Source organism: Gavialis gangeticus, unplaced genomic scaffold (assembly GCF_001723915.1).
Source record: "Gavialis gangeticus isolate Ggan-Ray unplaced genomic scaffold, GavGan_comp1, whole genome shotgun sequence".
NCBI classification, from domain to species: domain Eukaryota; kingdom Metazoa; phylum Chordata; order Crocodylia; family Gavialidae; genus Gavialis; species Gavialis gangeticus.
In genome coordinates, this window is record NW_017729033.1 from 101,129,075 (window position 1) to 101,146,187 (window position 17,113).

The 17,113-nt window shown below is 47.0% G+C and overlaps 1 protein-coding gene across 8 annotated transcripts in view; it reads right to left on the bottom strand.

The window, feature by feature from the left end:
* Positions 1-4,161: 4,161 nt before the first annotated feature.
* The window catches only part of PTPN13 (protein tyrosine phosphatase, non-receptor type 13), a 278,246-nt gene continuing 265,294 nt past the window's right edge, over positions 4,162-17,113 (bottom strand). For all 8 annotated transcript variants that reach the window (XM_019525962.1, XM_019525959.1, XM_019525958.1 and 5 more), the window contains 6 exons: positions 11,695-11,843; positions 9,839-9,929; positions 8,734-9,071; positions 7,836-8,051; positions 7,193-7,255; positions 4,162-4,993 (listed from right to left, as the gene is read on the bottom strand). In XM_019525962.1, coding sequence (XP_019381507.1) covers positions 4,913-4,993; positions 7,193-7,255; positions 7,836-8,051; positions 8,734-9,071; positions 9,839-9,929; positions 11,695-11,843 — 938 coding nt within the window. In that variant the 3' untranslated portion in view covers positions 4,162-4,912. The remainder of the gene's footprint in view (positions 4,994-7,192; positions 7,256-7,835; positions 8,052-8,733; positions 9,072-9,838; positions 9,930-11,694; positions 11,844-17,113) is intronic.

Here is a 17,113-nt window from a genome sequence, read left to right on the forward strand (position 1 = left end):
AAAAGAATAAAGACTAAGGGTGTTGCTACATGTTACCCTTAGGCTATACTAAGTGCTGTGGAATGCTGAGCAGTCTTAATGTTACAATGAGCTTAGAGTAGTCGCACATTAAGACTTAATGCAGTTTTTGACCTGCAGAACTGTGACTTGCCACTAGAGCAGAAGTGGGCAAAATATGGCCCCTGGGCACAATCCGGTCTGCAGAGGGATTTTGTCTGGCCCACAGTAGGTGCCATCTGGCTTGTGGTATATCCCACTGCCCCCTGGATATACAGCGGGGCTGGGACAGTTCTGCAGCTGGACTGCCTTTCTAGGCAGCCCAGGTGGTGGTGGCTCCTTCCAGCTGCTGCTGCCACTGGCGCCAGCCCTGTGGTACAGGTGGGGACACATACACAGAGCCCAGACCCCACCTTGCCCTGCGACTGGTCTGGACTTGGCCCAGTAGAGTGGATCAATTCTAGACCAGCCCCAATCCTGGCATGCACTTTGCCTGCTCCAGACTTGCCCACCCAGGCTGAGCAGTAGCAGTGGTGTCAGCAGCTGCTGCTTGATGAGGGAAGCAGCCCCTCCCCTTCACCACTGCTGGGCCCTTCCTTCTGCAACCGCCCATAGCTTAAGTCTGGGTTGCCCTGTGGCTCCTCTGCATTGCCACTGCTGCCTTGCTCCGCGACCTGGAGGCAGCGGTGACAGCAGCAAAAAGGAGCCACAGGGCAGCCTGGGCATGGGCTTCAGGTGGCTTCAAGAAGAAGGGCCCAGCAGTGTGTTCTACCCAGCCACTGCAGCTGCTCAGCATGGGCAGGTGGTCTGGTGCAGGTGTAACCCAGGCAGTACTCCAAGAGGCACCCCCTCTCCAATTGAAGGGATCAAAGCAGATGCACAAGTGCTGTGGGAGGTGTAGGGACTCTCCTCCCCCTATAGAGCAGAGCCAGACCACCAATGGGGACTTAACCATATGCCTTTTAATGTGAACAATTCTCGGAACATAACAGGTATAAACCAGGGGGGTACAGGGGACACTACAATGCCCCGAGGGGCAGGATTCAACAAAGGCTAGACACTTACAATCACAAACATATTCATGCAGCTGACAAAAGACAGGGTTAATGAAAATGTAAAACCCAAACAGCAGAACAAACAATACTAGTTGGTGAAATATAAAAGGCACAAAATGCCAAATGCCAGGAATATAGGGCCTAGGTACCTGGAGGGGGAGAAAGCACAATAGCCCCTTTCCACTGTCAGAGGAATTTGTCCCTGTTAGCTCACTCACCCCAAGACACCACAGCTGGGACTTGAACACAGATCTCCCACACGGTAGGCAGAAGCTTTACCACACAGCCACCAGTGCTGGCACTATTCTATGCTACTAGGGGTCTTGACCTTCCCGGAGCCCTGGCCTCATGTTGAGCTGCCTGGCCTTTCACTGGAGGAGCTGGAAGCAGAGCTGGGAACCTCTCAGGTCGCTGCTCAGATCCTTACTGGAGCTGGGGGAGTCTCTCCTGCTGGCCACAGCCTCTCGCAGGCAATCCTGGAGCCCAGGAGGAAGCCTCTCCTGCCAGCCGCATGTTGCGCTGCTTAGGGTCCAACTGCTGTCTGCAGGTCCCACTTCTTCAGGCTCTTCTGGGGCAACTGCTCCCACCCCGCTGGCTCAGCTCTTTGAATCTCCTTCCTTGTGGTCCCTCGCTGGTCTTCTCTGAGTCAGCCCCACTGCCCCTTTTATCCCCCACCAGGTGACCCAAGGGGTCAATCAGGGGACATGGAGGGTGAGTCTCTGGGGGGGTGAGGAAAGGGAATCCCAAGTCCTCCAATCATCTTTTGCCCTTTCAAAACCCCTGGGTTAAGTCACTGCCAGCTAGCCCGTCACACAGGCCAGGCCAGGTTTAGGGCAGTGCATGCAGGTTTTAGGTGGTCTGCTCCAGCAAGGGTGAGTCTGGAGTGGGTGCAAGGTACGCACTGGGTGCTGTTGGCGGTGATGGGAAGGAGCTGCAGGGGCCCTGGGCCATGGTGGTGGGAAGGGTGCTGACCAGCCCATGGCAGCTCCTTAGAATTGTCTATGTTGCCCATGGGCCCAAATAATGGCCCATCCCTGCACTAGACAGCTGGTGAGGTGAAGTGTGAGCAGTTCACTCTGGCTCAAACAACTTTGGAATTTACTGTGTCGCTTTAATTGCATGTGTAGATGCACCCAGTGGGTGGCCCTTAGTTGGGTCTACAAGGCATGAATATAGATGGGGATAGGTGGCTCATGTGGCTTGGACTGGTTCAAGGCAGCCCTTAGAGCTGAACCTAAATATCAGTGTAAGGACACCCTTACATTCAAAAGAACTGTGTGAAGGAGTGAGAGAGAGCAAACAAAACCCCCGAGGTGCCTTACATGCTGGGCAGGGCAGTTCAGAAGAAAAGCAGCCTGCAGCAACAGATAGAGAGACTGAAAACAAACAACACTTACAGCATGGAGGGCTGGCAGGGCTGCAGCTGAAGACTGGAAGGGAAGAGAAACATTCATCACACTTCTGGAGCAGCATCTTGCTCAGGATTGGAGGAGGGAGGCTGCCCAGAGGTATTTCCGGCCCTGGAGAGGGGCAGAGGAGGGGTCAGTTCCCTGCAAGCCACAGAGAGAGAAGCGGCTATGGATCCTGAGAGACGAGGGAGTGACCCTGAGCAGGAGGCAGGCAGAGCCTGTACACACACAGCTGTTGATAATCTCTGGAGCGGAGCCTCAGCTGAGGATCTGGGAAGAGAGAACACACATGGCTTTTGATAATCTCCAGAGCGGTGTCTCAGTTGAGGACCTGGAGGAGTCCTGAGGAAACTGTTGTTCCAGGTTACAGCCTTGCTGCACATGGGAGAGATCCCATTGGGACTGTGAATGTTCACAAGGAAGCCGGGCAGGCCTGTGCAGAACAGTGACGGGACTAATTGACTTATTTCGTTGTTGTGATTGGGATTTAAGAGCCTGACCCTGGGTGAAGGGGACATGGACTGAACCTGACAAGGAGACTGAGAGCAGTGTGGGGTGGTGTTGGTTTGTTTTCCTTTTTTTTTTGATACTTGAGTACAGGCCAAGGCCAGCCCTGGAAGGGGTGCACCTAACCAAAGCCAAAGGTCACCCTGGTGGTAGAAGGCAGAATAATAGACTAACAGGCAGTACTGCAACCTGGCTGCAGAGGATTTTGAGCATCATCTGGAGAAGCTAGGCTGGGGTAAAGGGGAGGTTTGGAGCCCCACGGAAGAAAACAGGGATTGAGACCGGGTAAGATCACCTTGAGCATTGCCTCCTAGAATGTAACTTCATCAAAGTCATGGCAGGCAAGAAACACAAGATCAACTTCCTGGTAGACCAGGTGATCTGAAGCCGAGTTCAACCCTGTCACCGCCTGTAGGAAAATGAACTCAGGACAGTGGTAGCAAGCCCTACAACACCTACAGCCATCACAAACTGACTCTAATGCCTCTATGCCGGTCATTTTATGTAGGATATTTATATCTGAAGTTTGTCTACATAAACTTACCAAAATTTGAGGTGTAGGACTGGACTTTCATGTGTGTCTAAGCAGTAGGGCTGTGCGAAATTTCACTGGCTGTTTCATTTCAATGCTGTTTTGACTCATTTTGAGCTCAAAACAGCGAAATTGAAATGAAATGAAGGGCTTCAAACCAGCCTTGAAATGAAATGAGGGCAATCAAAACATTGCGAGTTTCAAAGCTGAGTTAAGTTCCCTTCTTCCTCAGCACAATCATAACACTGGGGAGGGGAACTCAGCTCAGCTGGGCTGAGGTCCCTTCCCCAGCCTGATCGAAACGTCAAAAGGAAAACAGTTTTGATGAATCGGAACGGAACAGTGTTTTTGAATCAAAACAGATGAAGAAGCGGAATACTGCTGTTTTGCACAGCCCTACTAAGCAGGTTCCCTGAGCCTTCTGGGAGAAATACTCCCTTTCTTAGACTTTCTTCTCTGTCCATTTACAAACTCTTCCAACAGAAATGCCATTCATCTCTGTGGCTGAATCAATATACCAACATGAGAAGAGGAGGAATAGAAATCAAAATTGAAGTCTAAAGATTTGTCTCAAAAAGTAGCTCTGATAGTCTGGTAAAGAGTATGTTATAAAGGCAGAGCTATCATCTCATATAGATATAAAACCACACCTACGGATCCATAAATTTTAAAGCATATTTTTATTTACACAGTGGAGACGCCCAATCATAGATTAAGGCACCTTATACTTCAGCTTTTTTGTAAAAGTATATAAATATATACATGAGAATCTATGAAGTAAACATTATAACTGATACTTACAGTAAACATTCACTACTTTTTCTTAGGCTAATAGGTGTCTTATTATAAGCTTAAATACTGATTTCAAGTATCCCCTATAAAATAAGCTTTAGTGTATTAAAATGGTGAAAAACATAGCTCTGCTATAAACAAGCTTTTAAAAGAGACCGTTAAATTGTCCCTGTAAGAGAGTCCACCCAAGATAAAGTACTGCTTTGATTTCCCACCCATCCCCAATGCAGTAGAAACAAATACCAAAAACAATCATGTACATGCCATAGGCATTATTACATTATCATTCTTTTTTTTATTAAAACATTTTTATTTCAGCAAGTCATAACAGATTAAGGAAGCTGCAAAAATGCAACTCTATTAAATAGTGTTTAGCGTATACAAAGAACCCCATCATTATATATGAGTGGGTTGCCTGGGAATAGGGGCAATACTGTATTGTGTTGCCTTCTTCTATGTACTACATACTGTAAGTGGAGTGAAGGACAGTCCTTGTAGAACAAATGCTGAATATAAATTGAAGAAAAGGGCTGGGATAATATTGGCAGAACAAACAAGATATGCAAGATCCTCTGCCTCTCTTGCTTTCTTATTGTAAAAGTACTTCAGGCTCCGGGATTTTATTTGCCTCTGTGTTGTTCTTCAGCTTGGAGACGTTTTAGGACATACAGGACAACTTGATAGCAGAAAATGTATTGATCCTGTGAGAAAGGAAAAATCAGAAATACATTAACAAAGGTCATACTACCTAAAAAACATTACAGTTGCTAAGATCCTTATTTAAACAGCATTTCATGTAGCTTAAAAATATACTGCAGTGGAACAAGCAAATATTATGCAACTTAAAGTTTAAACTTAGAATGAGCTAAGGAATTTCTTCTTCATAAATTAACTGTACTCCTAATAAAAACACCATCACGACTTGGACCTTATTTAGAGAGCTTTCTCTCTAAGCACTCCACTAAAGGGAGGATGAGTTTCTTACAGATAAACAACAAAAAAAAAAAAATGGAAATTTCCGATTTGATCATAATAATACTATACAGTATGGGGCTATTCCTGGAGATTTTTTTTCATAGAAACATAAAAACATAGATACGCAGCCATTCCCACCACCCCGTGCCACTGCCTGCACAGCTCTGAGCATGGCTCTGCAGTGGCAGCCGGAAGTTGTGGAGGCAGCGGCCATCACTGCTTGCATGGAAAGCTGCTCCCGCTTGCCTGTAGGGCTGCCCATGCCAGCGGTGACAGTCGTTGCATACAAAACCTCCCACTGCTGTTGTGGAGCCGTGCTTGGAGCTGTGTGGTCGACAGCAGTGGCGTGGTGCAAAGTGGTGGGGATGGCTGCATGCTGCCCGGCCACCACCACACTGCTGCTGCCGCCCGGTGGCCAGCCGCACAGCTCCAGGCACAGCTCCGCATTGGCAGTGGGAGGTTGTGGAGGTAGCAGCTGTCATTGCCATCATGGCCCTCCAGGTAAGTGGCAGCGGCCGCTGTGTGCTAGCCCAAGCCCAGCTCCATCCCCATTACTCACTGTGGCTGCAGTGTCAGCCACGGAGCTATGCTCCAGCCGCATGCCAGTCTCCCTCTCCCACTCCCCTGGGCAGCCACCACACTGCCTCCCGTACCACTTGCCCACTAAGCTCCCCGCAGAGGGGCACCCCTACCCTCACCCCCTGGCCCTGTTCCCAGTTGCGATGTTCCACCTGGGGCTGGCAGCAGCCCCCACTCCCTCAGCCCCCAACCATCTTCCCCAGACCTGCCCAACAGCCCCCAAGCCCCACTTACCTCTAGGATCCAGGGGTGAAGGGCATGGCTCCACAGTAGCAGCACTTTCCCACAAAGCCTCCCCCCACCCTGTATGCAGCCGCCACCACCCCACACCACTGTGGAGCCATGCAGCCAGTTGTGGGGCATATTGCTGCATGCAAGCCCCCTGCTTCACCCCCCAGCCAGGTGGCACATGTGGGGCCCACACACGGTGGTTGCCACAGCACTGCTGCTGCTGCACCCTCCACTTGCCCACAAAGCCATTCAGGTGGCTGTGGGATGGTAGTGCAGGGCGCAGTGGCAGAATTGCGGTGGCGGCCTCTGTGTGTGAACCTCCTGTCAGGCTGGCTGGCATACGTGTGGCCCAGAGCGGCACCTGTGCCCTCACCCCCCACCCCTGATCCTGGGACTGGGCACAGGGGCACACTCCCCCCTTCCTGATCTACACCCCTGGCATCTTCCCTTTCCCCCGCCCTGCCCCACCCCTTCCCCCCACACACACTTAACCTGCTGGGGTGGGTGTCAGTGTCAATGGGTCTGGTCTGGGGGCTGTTGCGAGGGGCATCAGGAGGGCTGTTGAGTCTGGGGGAGGGGGGGAGTGCAGGGCACCAGCAGCACTGGGGGGTTCTGGGGGGCCTTTAATTTTTATCATGGATTTTGGGTTTTTAACCAGAGAATTTGCAATTTTTAATCAGAGAAAACCAGGATCCCTGGTAATAAGGTACTAATAAACAATTAAGGCATTACTTCCCCAGGGAAGTAAAATAAGCACATTCCAAAATGGTAAGAAGTTGAACACAAGAATTCCAAAATGAGATAAATGTCAGATTTTTTATAGCCGACAGACTGGGTTCAACACACACACAAGAGTTACACATAGGTTTCAACCTGTTAAGCTTGATATTTTTAAGTGTTGATATTTGAACGCGCTAAAGAACACTCAAAGTTACATGTAATGAAAATCTGTTTCTCTGCAAGTGCTTGGTTTCATTCTTGCAGCATAAAGGAAGAGCTCCTGGGGCACAGAATAAGTCCTCCCACTATTCTTCCAAACACAGATATTATCTGCCTTAAGAAATTTCACTAGAAGCTTTTAGATAAAGCACAAAGTAACAAATGGATTGACATACCTCTGTCTGAACCATCCCGTGTCTCTGAAGTCGCATAGTGCGCACCAAATCAGAGATGTCAAACTGCCAAAACAAACAGATGACAAGTGCAAGTGAGACTTCATAACAAAACAAATGCCTGTGTGCTCCCCCATACAACACAGGTATGGGAAATGGCACCTGGGAATCCACATTTTAGTTCATCAGACATACACTAGTAAAATGCAAATAGCCATCAAGTCATGCACATTTGGTGAACATACCAGCATATACTATACTATACAAATGTAATAAATTGCAAAAAAATCACACATTTTATTAAAAATTATAAAAATAAATGTGAATATTTCATTAACTTTATACAGACAATTACTACAGGCATTATATAACCCCATACACTGCCTTGTTGTTTAGGTTTCAATAAACAATGATACCTGAAGTGTCTCAGTAACAAACTCAGAGATTCTAAATATCATTTTTCTTGTCCTTAACATTTCTTCTTCTCATAGTTATTGCATTTTATGCCATATACTGACTAAAATATGATTACGCTATAGGCAGGGTCTGAGACTCAACATTGTTGCACTCTAGTAAAATAACCAAATACTAGTTCACAGTTCTGTATGGTTACAAACACAGTTCAATCCATCCTCTGGGTACTCACATCCAAGTCTCTGCTGATTAATCCTAGAATGATGTCTATGCAAATAAGTGTCCCTGATCGTCCAATGCCTGCACTGCAGTGAGTGATGATAGGTCCTGATTTATGGATGTGTCTCATATAGGAAACAAAAGTGAGCAGATCATCTGGTCGAGAGGGTGTATCATGGTCTGGCCAGGCCATGAAGTTCAGATGAGAAACACGCCGTATTTCACCTGTCTAAAGTGTTAAAACAAGAGGGAACTAATGTATGTGGAAATGGCAAATATGACAGGCAAGGTCTTAGATGAAATATTCAAAATACTTCATAGTAAAGATAGACTTGCAAAGTATTTGACCCAAAATTTGACTCAAAATTTAGGAAAATAAAACTATGATTCAGTGACCCTTAAGAGGTGACTATGTAAAATAGCACTATTTTCACCATCCAAACTGTGGTAATTGCAAAAAAACCCCCAAATTGCATAAGTTTAACTACATATGAATTTAAATTTCATGGAACATCCTGCTTCTGCAGTCTAAGGCCTTGGAGCATACATGTAGAGCCTGTAACCTGTAACCTCTAACCTGTCTTGTAAAGGAGCAAGGGGCACATTAGGTAATGTGCTTGGCTACCTACTGAAACGTTCATTTGGCTTGCTTATGCAGAATTAGTTCCAGTTGTGGAAGGAACTGCTCACCCACATTCCTATGGGGGGAAAGAAAATCCCATTCGCAATTTTCATAAGCAAGGACAAAAGAAAAAAAACAGACCTAAATACCTTGTCACCTTCCCAGAACACAGAAGGTTAGACCCTCATGAAAGTGGGCAGGCAAAGAATCTATGTCAGGATAGGGATGCAAACACTCAAAGAAAGCTCTTTCAAAACCACCATGGTACAGTATGATTTGAGTCACTTACTTGAATATCTTCTAGCTCCAGCACTCTCACAACAAATCCTTTCAGCTGTTGCAGTCTCACAAGGGCAAGCCGCAGTCTATCATTCACCATGATGGTTTTGCTGAGTATATCAGGCCAATAGCGTTGGCATTTTATTTTCTCTCCTTCTACCTCCTGGGTCATCATGGCTATCACAGTACACTTCTGTTCCCAAGCCATTTGCCAGAAGTCTGCTACTGTTGTAGGGAGAGGTCCTTGACACGCAATGTAAACGAATTCCTCATTTCCCACTGGCATTCGAATGAAGCTGGCATTGATATATCTGCCTTCAGGTCCTAATGGCACTCTAGTAGTATCATCTGCAATCCCAGCATAGAAATATGTTTTACTGATTTATACTTAATTAAACCTATATACTGTGAAGACACCTCTTCTTTATACAGTTTTTCTAATCTTCAAAGGAAGACTTACATATCCTAACCAAGTCCCACAAATCCCTTTTTCACAAAACTGATTTTAGCTACATCTACATAGGAGAAAGAAGCGGCCAGGTTAGGAATCTGATTATTACAGTGCAGAGCACTGGGACCTCCCATTGATTTGGGTATTTGGCACTTCTGAAAATCTAGCTTGAAGAATCTTGCTCATGGTTATGCAGAGTCTTTGTAAGAACAGAGATCAGAACTATCTGGAACCTGAGTATCTTGCTTCCAGTCCTAGTCTCAGACCTCACTTCCCTTGCATATACAACTCATGCCTAGTGAAAGATAAAACTCTACTGCTGTGAGATTACTCCCACAATTGTATTACATATGTTCCAGACTACCACCAGCGTAACCAAGAGAAGTATCTGGTACAATAAAGTCAGATATATCTTATGCAAGAAACTCCTAAAACAAAAACAATGTTAATCACAGCACTTATATAGCACTTCTGTTCCAAGGTGTATAAACATTAATATCTCTATTTAACAGAAAAGAAAGAGGTGCACAGAGAACTGGCAATTTGCCAGGCAGTAGGAGAACTGGGAATATGAATCCAGACTTATTTCTCTAGATATGATGTCAAATCCACAAGCCCATACTGTTTCTCTGTTTAAACCCATGTCAACATTTATCAGACTTACATGGAAGTATATTTTTATATCTGTTCTTCTTTCTGTTCTCTTTAGTTTGCCCAACCAGACATTGATCCAAAGGTTTTAACTCTTGAAGATTCTGTGAACAGAGTCTTAAATCACATATTTGCTAGGAAAGGCAAAATGCCAGGCAATGTTAACAACAGTTAAGTGATTAACAAGATGTATCAGGAATATGTTGAAATAGTACCCATATAGATGAACAAGTTAAACAATTCAGTAATGCAAGGAAATCTTGCTTCATATAGGTAAGAAATGTACAGCTCTGCAAAAACTTATCATCTAGAAATTGCTTTCTGATTCTCACCTGGAAGCATTAACATGGTTGGCTGCTAATCAGAATTTTGACAGGAACAGAGGTTTGTGTTTTCAGATCCTCCAGTGCTGCAGCTGGAGTATGCAGAGGTCACTGAATCTCTATCCATTTATCTCACATTCTTTTGAGGACATTTTTTTTTTAAAGTGGAAAATTACATTTTTAGCTCTAAACCCAACATAGCTTATGTGAATTGTGGTGGTGAGATGCCCCCACAGGCTGCTGAAGGGGAGAGGGTAGTCCCCGCAGGCCCCAAACCCCATAAACAGCAACCCCGCAGGGGAAACCTACCTCCTGCTGGGCAGCCAGAGCCGGAGCAGAAACCATAGCTGCGCGAGCCAGTGTTACGCCGGCTGTTTAATCAGCTGTTCTCCACCTGGAGAACAGCTGAGCCAGTTGTGGCGGCTGTTCCAGCTGCCATGGGAAGATTTAAAAGCCCCACCGGAACCCAGGGGGCAGGAGAGGAGAGGGAGCACGCTAGCATAAAGCACGCCAGACGCACTGAGGGTCCTGCAACGGAGAGGAGCAGTGCAGCAACCCCAGCAGGTAGAGCAGGGGAAGCATTTGAGCCCCCTGTAGGAGGCTGGGGGAAAGGAGGCAACTCCACACCTCTCTCCTCCCCAGGGGTCTATTTCTTTTGAGCAAAAAAAATGGAGAAGAGGCGTAAGATCAAAGCACCCTACTCAGAGGCACTGAAGCAGGTGCCAGCCTACGCACATATAGCTTGCCAGTCTCTAGGGTGGGAAGGCTACTCATCAAAGCAGGAGGGGCAGCCTGACAAGTGCCAGCAGAACCCACCCGGATGTGGGGTCCCCCTCGAGGCAAGCTGAGGTCAATCACACATGACTGAAACACCATTGCTGGCGCCCATCAGGTTGGCGAGTGGACGGGGTATAGGGGAGGCAGAGCCCCGTGGAACATCTCACCTGAGGAGCACCCCCAGGAAGATCTCCACTGAACCCTCTCTTTATATAATAACACCAAGTTGTGGCAGGCGAGATGAGGGGAAGGGCTCCACATCAGATGGATAATGCATCACTCAGGGAACCCCCACTTAAGGCACCTTCCATCACAGAATGAACATAATTACATAGTGATTGTGGAGTGGCATTAGATACAGTATTCTCTCCCCATATTTGCAATGGTGCTAGTAATGACAGTTTTTAAGGTCTTATGGACGCATCTACACATTGCCATACGGCGATGCTGCTACAGCACTGTGCTTTAGTACTTCCTTCCTTTAGTACTAAAGCATGGCACAGTAAGTGCCCACATAGTGCACGGTTAGATTTTGCTGCTATATCGCCCTAGCGGTACACTAAAATGGGGGTGTGCACTGTTACAGCAACATAGCTGCCAATCACTTGTAGACCCACATGATTGCTATGCTGCCGTACTGCACTGCTATGTTACTGTAGGGTGATGTGTAGATGAACACTATGTTTCCAACTGCCTTGCCCTGTCCAAATGAGGGATATTTAAAAAGAATCTTATACAGAAAGATTTTAAATAGTCCATATTTGTTTACCTCAATTTCTTTTGAAGGAACTCCCTGTTCCAGAAGTCCATGTAACATTCTGATGACAGACTTCAATTTGGCTCCTGTATACTTGCCTCCAGGAAGCACTTTGATAATTGGGAGTATAGACAATTCTTCATTTGTCATGAAAGAAGAATCTACCAGAAGAACAAGATTGATTTATTTGTTCATATAAACATAATTCTAAGGGCATTGTACAGTATACCATACTGCAATGCTATAAAATAAGAAAGAGATTTCCCAGAAATAGCTACAAACACACACATACACACACACACACACACACACACACTTTTCAGGCTGTCAGTTGCTTATTCATAACATACATATTTATTTTTTATGCTTAAAGGTTACCATAAAGCATCCTTGAGATAAAAAATACTCTCTGTTTAATTCTTTCAGTGGTAATGCTTGCTACCTGCTATCTCCCTACCATTTCCCCCTAAATTTTACATGGATCAATTAATGATTAGCAATGTGAAAAAGTCAAATTAGGAAAAAAAATTCATCCCTATACATACCCTAACAAAATCAACATATATCTCAGTATACATTCTTGACATGCTGTCATTTACATAGTTAAGTGATCACATAGGCATATGAAATCAGAATTGTGCTCTTAAGCCTCAAAGACTATAGGTTTCCTTTAAAGCCTCACCCTAAAATATATTTCAATGATGAAAGTAAAATGCTTTATATTTTTTAGTGAATAATACTTTAGAAAGGCAAGTGTCCTTTATTACTCATTCAAGCACAACAAAAGTCATACAGTGAAAGTTTCCTTGACATAAGAATGAAAAATGCCCGGTGCCCGTTGAATTATTCAAAAGGTTTACTAGAAAAATTCAGGTTCATTTTTATTCATCTTTGTTTAAAACCACCTTGAACCACATACACAACAGATATGAGTCTGCTAAAAATGAATTTTAGGATGTGAAATTCCTGACAATATTCCAGATGGCAGCAGTAATGATTAGATTCTGGCACACTCATGCCAAGTAGCATTTGCTGTCAGTAGGCCAATTAACTTAACCAGCAGTGGCAAAATTAGGCCCAAAGGAATTAGGAAAATGTTGTGCGACTTGAGTTCAGTCAACCAACTCTATCAGGCACACAGCAGATACCAGTGTAAACTCTGCCAGACTGTGCACTTCGTCATATGACATGCACTTCAGTAAAACATATATTGTGAAATGCAGAGTCTCATTTACTGATTGAAGTTCTGAGGAGCAATCATGGCTTTGGAAGCTTGATTTATGAGGGTGCAAAACCTATGTCAACGGTTTGCAACCTTTTCAGACTCAAGGCATCTCTCATTAGACTCAAGGCAGCCTTAGAAAATGCTGGCATTGTACTTTTTCACTTCTTTTTTGACTACAGAAAAAAAAACCTGAGCAATTCTTCTGTTGCAAAGAACTCAGAAAGACAACAACAGGTCAGAATGATTTAACAGTATGAATTCTTATTTGTAATCTCTGGATCTAGTGAATCATGCTTGCACATCTAACAATATTAACTTTATGTGGATCCCATGGCATGTCTGAAAGGCTTTCAAGGAAATCCAGAGTACCATGGCATTGGTGAAGAATTATTGCCCTATGGCGTGGTGAGCAGTCTCATTTCCCATTGTCTAGGCTTATCAGGATTGGGCCCTAAATGATACCCAGTAGACTGTTACAGCTGATAGCTAGAAAATGGCATTTAGAAATTTTCTTTTAGGAATTGGCTTGTAGGTAGAGTAAATACTGCATTAGAACAAGGGTTCAGGGGAATGGCAAGGGTTAATTGGTTTCTAAAAGTTTATGACAAAGTTTCATGTTCTCAGCCTTTTAGCAGACACAAGAGCCTTTTAGCAGACACTGTAGTACTTGTATAATCAAATACTAAATAAATGCACAGTAACTGGAGTTACTGTGCAGTAGCTCCGGTAAATGCCTTTTTAGTGATGCGACTGCACAATAGCCTAATAATACTGCTCAGTAGTGTATTAGCACTGGTTGTGCTTTGACACGTTACTGCACTGTATTATTTGGCTTCTGTGCAGGTAGCATCTTGTATAGATGTGCCCACTATGTCTGAAGCTAGCAGACCAACAGGCTGGCAACTTGAAAACATGCAAACAGTATTCTATAACAAAGATAAGGGACCCTGCAGAACTGGCATTAGGTCACAGGGGCCAGCTGCAAAGCCCCTGGGATTTCTGGTTTTGGTTAAATGACCAAATGAGGAGGCCAGGTATGCCCAAATTAAGACACGTGGCATCCCATGGCATCTTTGATGATCAAATTAAGATATATGTATGCGATGAGTTTTGGAAACAAAGAATTATGCGGACAGAACAGAATGTGGATAGCATGACAACCACAGGAAAACTAATTCATGGTACTGTGGCAGTGAGGCACCACCACAGGCTCCTGAAGGGGAGAGGGTAATCCCTGTGGGCTCCAAAGCCCAGAAACAGACCCCCGGTGGGGGTGACTTACCCCCAGCCAGGCAGCCAGACCAGGAGCTGGGACTGCAGCCGCAGCCGTGCGAGCCGGCGTTACCCTAGCTGTTTAATCAGCTGTTTCCTGTGCGGGGAACAGCTGGACCAATCACGGCGGCTGTACCAGCTGCCGTGGGATAGTTTAAAAGCCCCGCTGGAAACAGGGCAGGGGAAGAGCTGGGGAGAGAGAGTGCTGGTGGGCAGCATGCTAGATGTGCTGAGGCTCCAGCATGGAAAAGGAGCGGCACAGCCTGCACAGCTCCCACAGGCCATGCAGAGGAAACTTCTGAGCCCCCTGAAGGAGACAGAGCAGGGGAAGCCCTCCAGCTCCCCGCTGAAAGCAAGCTAAGGGAAGCATTTAAGCTCCCTGTAGGGAGCAGGGCAGAGGAGGCATTTGAGCCCCCTGGAGGAGGCTGGGGTCAAGGAGGCAGCTCCACACCCCTCTCCTCCTTAGAGGAGTATTTCTTCTCAGAAAAAAAAAATCCCAAAAAAGAAAAAGGGGAAATCAAAGAGCCGAGAGAAGGCGGGCCATGTGTCGAGGCCAGAGGGAGGAGAGCCATCTGCATCCACGCTGATGTGGGACCCCACCTGAAGCAAGCTGCGGGCAACCCCGCAGGGCCGAAATCCCCATTCCATGAACACTCATCCGGTTGGCGAGTGGACAGGGTGTAGGGGAGGTGGAGCCCCGTGGAACACTGTGCCAAACAATCGTGAGTACTGCCGTTTGTTGGGAGGCACTCCCAGGAAGATCTCCACTGAACCCCCTCTCTTGATAGTTTAACATCAAAGTCGTGGCAGATGAGTTGAGGGGCAGGGCTATGCACCCGATAGGCCGTGCAACACGTAAGGCCCCAGAGATCACAGTGGTGCATTGGTGAGGAAATTCTTTACGTCATCAACGGGACAGAGATCCCGACCCGGGGATAAGCAGAGATGCAACCGCCAGCAATAGCTTACGCCAAGTTACTTACACAGGTGACTCAGGCCATAGGGCAAGTGCTGGAGGTGCAACAGTTACAAGACGCACACCAGCAAGAGTGGATGCAGCGCAATGCTGCTCTATTTAAGGTGTCCCGAATGACAAGGGAAGATGATCCCGAGGCTTACACAGAAGTCTTCAAGAGGACCGCTATCCAGACGGGGCTAGACCGTAGTCAGTAGGGCCACCAGCTAGGACGCTGGTGATAGACCAGGCCCAAGCCACCTACCAGGCCTTGTCGAGGGAGGAAGCCTGCAATTATGAGGCCGTCAAGGCGGCGATCCTCTGTAGGTTTGAAATCTCCCTGGAAAGTCACAGGCAGGCCTTTAGGACCCCAAAACCAAGAGAAGCTAAGCGACCCCGTGGCTTGTTGCAATCTTTACGGGACTCGCTTAATAAGTGGTTACCGGCTGGCAAGTTTGACTGTAAGGGGATGATGGAACAAATCCTATTAGAGCAGTTTCTCTGGGATTTGGAAGAAGACACCCAGAGATGGGTACGGAGACACCAACCTCAGACCAGTGCAGAGGCCCTCTGCTTGGCTGAGGCCTTCGCTAATTTAGAAGGTGAAAGGGGATATGGGTGAGGCTCACGGGCCCCAAAGGAGAGCCTGACGAACGAAGGGGAGAGGTGGATGGGCTCAAGAAGAGGCTCACTGAGAGGGGTGGGGTGTTATCGCTGTGGGCGAACGGGACACATCTCCTGTGAATGCAGTATGGGCTTGAGTGAGTTGAGCCATGGGCCAGCGGGATTTACTCCACCCTGTGAGAAAGTCACAGAGAAGGGAAAGCCCACGGATTGCAGTTTTGGGTTTGCTGCTCAAGAACGGGGGTGGAACTGCCCCGTAGTAACTGCCTGGATTGGGGGCAAGGCAGTCAGGGCGATGCTGGACACGGTGTGTTCTCAATCGCTACTCCATGCAGACCTTACCGCGCGGATGGGGGGGGGGGGAAGACGCTGGACCCATAACGATGACCTGTATACTAAGTGGGGAGATGCGGTTCCAGAGTTGTTATTTGCAGTTCAGGGTGACGGAGTTTTGTGGTGAACTGCGGGTCGGACTAGCACCAGCCTTAGCCTGTGAGATGATCCTTGGGAGAGAACGGGGGCCATTCTACACAGTGTTCGAATGGGTATGAGCTACGGAAGAAGAAAGGAAGCGGCTCTGGAGGGGAGAAGACTGGGCTGGCGATAGCCCATTGCACCCAAGCGAAGCAGCATCGGGCAGTATTGACCTCGAGCAGCTAGTGAGTGCAGCCCAGTTCCGTCGGGCCCAACAAGAAGATCCAGAACTCCAGCGACTACGGGCCGAAGACTCCGGGGAAGGAATGTCACAGAGCCATCCTGGTTTCGAGGTAATTGGGCGGTTATTGTATCAGGTTCAACAGGGTGAGGAGGGCACCTTGAAAAGGAGACAGTTAGTGGTCCCGTCCTCACTCCGCCATGCTGTGTGGAGATTGGCTCACGACTCCCCAATGGGAGGTCATCTGGGATGCACCAAGACCTGGTCTAGGCTGGTCCAAGAATTCTTTTGGCCACATCTGCAAGAGGACATGGAGAGGTGGGGGGCTGCATGCCCAGAGTGTCAAAGAGCTCAAGAGTGAAGGCCCTCTAGGGCACCATTGCATCCCATTCCGATAACAGAGACACCATTCTCCTGAGTCACACTGGATATAGTGGGGCCCCTCCCGAAGTCCCATAATGGTTATCAATACATTTTGGTTTTGGTGGATTATGTTACCCGGTTCCCAGAGGTGGTTCCTCTGAGGTCTATTACAGCAACACGAGTAGTGGAAGAATTACTCGAATGGATAGCGCGGGTGGGCATACCGCGGGAAATACTCACAGACCAGGAGACGAATTTTATGTCTGGTGTGATGAAAGCTCTATGTAAAACTCTCGGTATCACCCAGCTGAAGACACCAACCCCAGACAAATGGTCT